The following is a 6,034-nucleotide window of genomic DNA, read 5'->3' on the forward strand; positions in this document are numbered from 1 at the left end:
CTCTAGCATTCTCATTCTTTGTGTGCTTAGAATCAGGGCAAAACCGCCACATTCCTCATCAGTCCAGAGTCAACGCTGTCCTCATCTGCTCTTGGGTTTCTCTGAATGTCCTCAAGCTGTCAAATGTCTGTCATGTCTATCAAAATATGCAGACTCGTTTGGGACATTTGGGCATGAGCAGCCCTGGAATGTCACAGGCAAGTGGGGTTGGATGTATAGAAAATACATGAAGATTAACATGAAAAAAGTGTAAGGCAGAGTACGTTTGCTATTAGATAGGATAAATTCTGTTATAAAAGGGTTTTCATGTTATCAGGAATTTATTAATGCAGATAGATTCTAGTTTGTTCAATAAAGCAGAGCCTAACAGAGGGCTACCAGCTCTTTTCAGATCGCTAAAGATTAAAAGTTGTGCCAAAAGGCCAGGTGGTGTTCCAAAATATTGCATGTCTGTTTCAGATCAGCACCGATACTCCCAAGCACCCCTCAGAGGGGCCTTTTGAAGCCCTGAGACCATATTTTAGGAAGCATAATGATTGAGATAGGATGGAGCCTCATGCCTGCCCAAACTCCACAGCATTCAAGAGCACTTCTCCCAACCCGCGTGTGAAATGAAGAAGCATGTTGATGTATTCTGTTCATTAAGCATAGCTACCGAATTCCGAGTTAATTAAGTAAGATGGAAAGGAGAGCATTTGTTGATAGTCAGATTCCTTTGGTTCAATTTTTCATGTAGGATGAAAAATAAAACTCTGCATTTAGTTTGTTTGCCATTGCTCCAATCTTTGCAAAGAGTCTGAGAAGTTAGTCTCTTGCAGAGGCTCCTGGGACCATGATGGACCAAAATCGGCTTGAGAGTGTGTGCCTTTGGGGGTGGGCTGGGGTGGGATTTTTACAAGGCAGAGGTGCATATCCATAATTCCATTGTTTTACTGCTATGTGGAAGAAAGGCTTAGTAACTTGCTTCTAAAAGTCAGCAAACAGAAGCTTAAGGATCACAGTCAGATTTTCAACAGATGATGGTATGATTCAGGGCCAAGGTCACCAGATGCTAACCACACTGGCACCTCTGTAATGTATGCAAGGACAGTTATGCCTGGGCGTTGCTTTAGAGATTCATGTTCCCCACTCAACACCCTAACTTTGCTTGCACACAACGTGTTGAACTCTTAGAAAATTATTCCTTAAGAATAAAGTCACCTTTCTGGGTAGTCATGATATTCAAGCACAGCAATTACAAACTAAATAATACAATTTGGGCCTAAGCACTGAGGAATAAAATGACCAAGTACATGCCCATTGCCATTGAGTGGATCCAACTCATAGAGACCCTATAGGACAGACTGGATGGGAGTGACCCTAAAGGAGCACATTTCTAAGCTCTTTTGCATTTCTGAGACTGTACATCTTGACAAGAACAGCATTTCAACCGTCCATACCATGTGTTAGCTGGCAGACGCACAAAATGAACCAAAATGAAAATAAACAAACAAAATTCTCTCTCTGTTTTACTCTGGTCTGTTTCATCACAGGAAAATGTTATTAACGCTTACCTCAAATGCACGCTGTATTTTGGCAAAGTCACCCACACTGAGCTGGTTTTCCAGCAAGGTTTGCCCATAGGCTCCATCTGCACTGGTTCCTTCTGTTCTTGGAGGATTCCTTGTCCCATGTTGTGACCCCATAGTTAGCTCAAATGATGCATTCTGATAACTCATTCCACCGCTTTCAGCAGGCTTCAGCTAGTTCGATGTGGTCTTTTTCTCGCTGTCAACAGGTACCTTTGAAAGAAACCCACCTTTGTTATGGAATCCCAAAATGAAAGTGCAGCGTTTCCAGGGCATACAATTAGGAAGCAAAGCGCTCAAGTCAAGAGAGAGGAAATAAAAGCCCTTGTGGACATCCTCCCTTCTTTCATTTCATAGTTTATTTTCAAAAATCAAGAGAAGTAATTTAGGGTCACCTCCTCAGCTTACATACTGTTTAACCTGGTTTGATTTAAAATGAGTAGAACTCCCCCCATGTTGATAGCAACTGACAGAGAAGGCAGTTTCTAAGCCTCTACTTAAATAGATCAGAAAATCAACTTCTCAAACCCTTTGGATAACCTTACTTCCATTAGCAAAGCGTGGTTTTAAGCTGCTTTGTCCAGTGGAGACATCAGATGACAGACAGGGCTGCAAAGTGTTCCTCCCAGCGCACCGCTCCCCTCTGCAGGCCACCTTCCCAGCCCATGGAGTGGGTTGTTTGGTATCTTTGTATGTTTCCAGGCAACAAAATGCAACCCAACTAAAACGTTTCCTTCTCCTCCCTTTCCACAAGTAGTGACTAAACAACAGAACTGTTGAATATGTCCTGTCAATGTTGAGATTGGGTTTTTGTTTTGTTTTGTTTTTCTAAAGGACAATTCAGCTTATTTATTGTTCATTGAACTGCATCATTGGATTATTTAGACAGTTTTTCCAACTGTTATCTGCAAGTCATGTCATATATGATAAAATATGATTAGCCAGACAAAAAGAATGGCCTCCTGGAATTTCAGGGTTTTCACCCTGAAAATATTTTATTCTTATTTAATAAGAATGTCCTTCGTATAAGCCTTTGCCTTAGTTTCGTTGTATATGAAGTGATGGGTGGCTCATCCAGTCACTGTTGTCAGACGTGTGAGTGTGATCTTAGCATCTGTGATTGAAGGCTGCGTGAGGTCATTGTTGCTGGAAGTTGTTGCCTTTGAGCCGATTCCAACTTGAGTGCCCAGGAGAATGTCTCCATGGGGTTTGTAAAACTGTGACCTTCCAGAAACACATCCAGAGGCCTAGCATCTGAGGTGTCTCTGGGAGGGTATGAACTGCTAGAGTTGGTTCAATGATGTTCTCAGCTTATTAAAAGCATGGGGAGAAACGCAGCATGACATTAATATGACAAACCTTGTGGTAAAATTACAGGATCATCACTAGTTCGGCTAATAAGAATATCAACAGAGAAAGAAAGCGAAACCAGGGGATGTGGGGGTGGTATTTCTCACATGCCAGACACCACACTAAGTAGTATTACATTCACTATTTTGGTTAAGCTTCATAACAACCCTATGAGGCAAATACTGTTATGATCCCCATACAGGTGAAGAAGAGCCCAAAGCCACATCACGAGTGAGAGGAAAAACACAGGGGCTGGCTCCAGAGCCTCAGAGTCAGCCTACATCTCTCTCTGTGAGTCTCATTGTCATCGCTGTAACTGAGGAGCTCGCCACAGACGAAGAGAGGTCTCCTCCAGCTCAAACGTTCTCTGAGCTGATGTTCACAGGAGGACATGGTCATGCGCAGTGTGTTTCCTACCACAGAGCAAAGGACTACCCTATAAGCACAAAGTAAAACAAAATTTCACTCAGGCCTTTATCCATACATACATCTGACCACCTATTCTTTTTTCCCCCAAACTGCTTATTACGAATCTATTATATAATGAATTCCAAATTGCATCTGGTGCTGGTTTGAGAAGGATTCTGAACTTATATCTATAATCAATGGGAAGCAGTGTCATAAATTGGAGCCTAGAAGTGTAGATGAGGGCATATTGATGACAAAGTTGCCTTTTTTTATTTAGTCTTTCATATTAATTAGGAAAACATTTTTAAGTCCTAATGTAAATTCTCCTAGGGTCTACTTATCATCTTACTTAGAAAGTTCATAATAGTTTAGGTACAGCAGCTGCCTGAATATTTGCAAAATGTTTTATACTGATACTTTGTGGATTGTTGAGCTTAGCTCAGTAGCAGACACTAATGAGAGAAGGAAGAGGACATAGAAAACGCGTTCTGTGAAGCTGCACTGAGAGAGGTAAGCATCCCACTGGCTGACAATGCGAAATCCTCTAATTACTTTAAGACAGTCAAACAGCCTGGCCTACTTAGCTTCCACAAAGATGCACCTCGAAAAGCTTCCACTAGGCAAAAACAGGATCGTTTAATAAGCAGCCAATAAATGGCTAAAGAAGTTAATCAGCTGGCACAGTTTTCTGTCTATGAAACCATGGCATTAGAAATAGTTCTTGAGTATAAAATTTTAAATGACTTTAACCTTCTTTATAATTGTGTGACTAATTGTTGGGGTAAACTGCTGTGACACTGTAAAAATTCATAACTAGCCTCTTGCCTCCGTTGAAATATACCTTCTTCTTACCATGAATCAATTATGATTTCTTGATTATCTGCCATATGCCGAGTCCCGTAGGCTCTAGGCAGCTGGTTATAGTGATGATGATTATCCTTGCTCTTAAGGGCTTGAAGGTTGAGTCAAGAGAAAAGGCTAACAAACTCACAGTTGCTCCCTTGTCCTGTAGGGACTTGGTCGCAGACACTCAGAAGGCTGAGCAAGCTGATGCAAACTCGGATCATTGCATCCCTTGGGACCGTGGGGACTGGATAGTTTTATCATCTGTACTCCCTGGGTGACATCACATTCAAGAGTCCACCCCCAGGCCCTGTTCTCTCCCTCTACCCCACCCCATCTTTCACACTCTCCAAGCAAATTGTAAGGGCCCCTTTATTCTAATTCTTTCTCCCTTTGCTTGCCTTCCCTTTTCAATTGACTCAAATTTGACTAGGATTCTTAATCTTTGCTAAGGATTCTCCCTCCACTCCCACATGTGAACTGAAACCAAGTTTGCCTTGCTTATCTCCTATAACACCAAACCATTTCAATCACAGCCAAACTGCACCCCCTCCCCGCCACCAAAAAAAAAAAGGAAAAAAAAGAACGTCTTGGTGACTTGAATTTTAGGTCTGTTCCTGGGGTATTCCAGAATGCTGATTCAAAAATCACATTGCATAGGCTGTATTAGTTCTAGTTTAGTGTTCCACTGTGTTATTCTTAATATGCAGATATTAAGGTAACCTCATATAGTAATTTATCATCCTAGTTTTAAATAAGAGAAGAATTCGGACCCCACGAGTTGTAGGATAAGACAAAAAAAGTAAGAAATATTGGAAAAAGAATTAGGTATCAAGGGATTTCCAATGGAAGCTGTAATATGGGCCCGCGGTGGCTAGTGGATGACACATGGGGCTGCCAATTGTCAGGCAAGTGGTCCAAACCCACCAGTCACTCTGAAAATTTTAAAGGATTTCAAGGTTTGAAAACCCAATGGGACACACTTGTTGCCCTATAGGGTCCTATGAATTGGAACCAAAGAGGTGGTAGCGGTGTCTTGTTTTGTTTTTTGAGTATGGGATGCTCTGAATTGGATACTGCAAAGCCAGAAAACTTCTTGAGAACACTGGAAAGTAAAGAAGAGCATGGAAAAGGTACACATAGGGAAGGTGTGAGGGCGATTTGGAGTGGCTAAATGTAAGAGTGCATAAATATTTTGAAGATCTAAGTTTGTTTCTTCAAATTATGTAGTAAACATTTCAGCATACATTTTAGTATCTGGATAATAATCAATGGATAATTCATGTTGAATATTTCAGAGGTGAAGTTGAGTCCAAACTTGTTTATAAGAAAAATTTAATTTTTTCTTTTAAGAGTTTCTGTGTACAGGTGGGGAAATTGGGGCATTTAAAACAAGGCTGGGACATTTTCATGTTAATAAAGGTATTTAAACCCTGATGAACTCATTCGGAGTTTCAGAACATTTGAATCTCTTTTGATTGGACCAAGTGCACTACCTGTCAGTTGCCCAGGAGTCACAGCGCAGTCAGATTTCCCCTCTGGGTTTCTGAAGCTTTATATCTTAATGGGAGAAGAAAGTCTCACCTTTCGTTTGCAGAGGGGCTGGTGGGCTCAAATAGCTGACCTGGTATTTAGCAGTCAAACACATAACCCACCATGTCATCAAGTTTTCTTATTCATTACATGGCAGCTCTTATTTCTGGCCCCCTTTTAAGATAACGAATTGGTACTACCTGTTATTCAGTTCCTAATAAAGATAAGTAATACCAGTGGGGAGGGAATCCAAATTCATATAACAAACCCAGGGACAAGGGAACAACAAGCGATCCAAATTGGTGGTGAGGTGGGTGTAGGAGGCCTGGTAG

At 41.3% G+C, this 6,034-nt stretch overlaps 1 protein-coding gene across 1 annotated transcript in view; it reads right to left on the bottom strand.

Moving 5' to 3' along the window:
• The window catches only part of WDR49 (WD repeat domain 49), a 158,358-nt gene extending 156,640 nt beyond the window's left edge, over window positions 1-1,718 (bottom strand). The window contains exon 1 of the mRNA XM_004704102.1: window positions 1,554-1,718. Within this exon, the coding sequence (XP_004704159.1) occupies window positions 1,554-1,718 (165 nt within the window). The remainder of the gene's footprint in view (window positions 1-1,553) is intronic.
• Between the last annotated feature and the right edge of the window lie 4,316 nt (window positions 1,719-6,034).

Source organism: Echinops telfairi, unplaced genomic scaffold, assembly GCF_000313985.2.
Source record: "Echinops telfairi isolate 266 unplaced genomic scaffold, ASM31398v2 ScPeMD7_7420;HRSCAF=8458, whole genome shotgun sequence".
Lineage (NCBI taxonomy): Eukaryota > Metazoa > Chordata > Mammalia > Afrosoricida > Tenrecidae > Echinops > Echinops telfairi.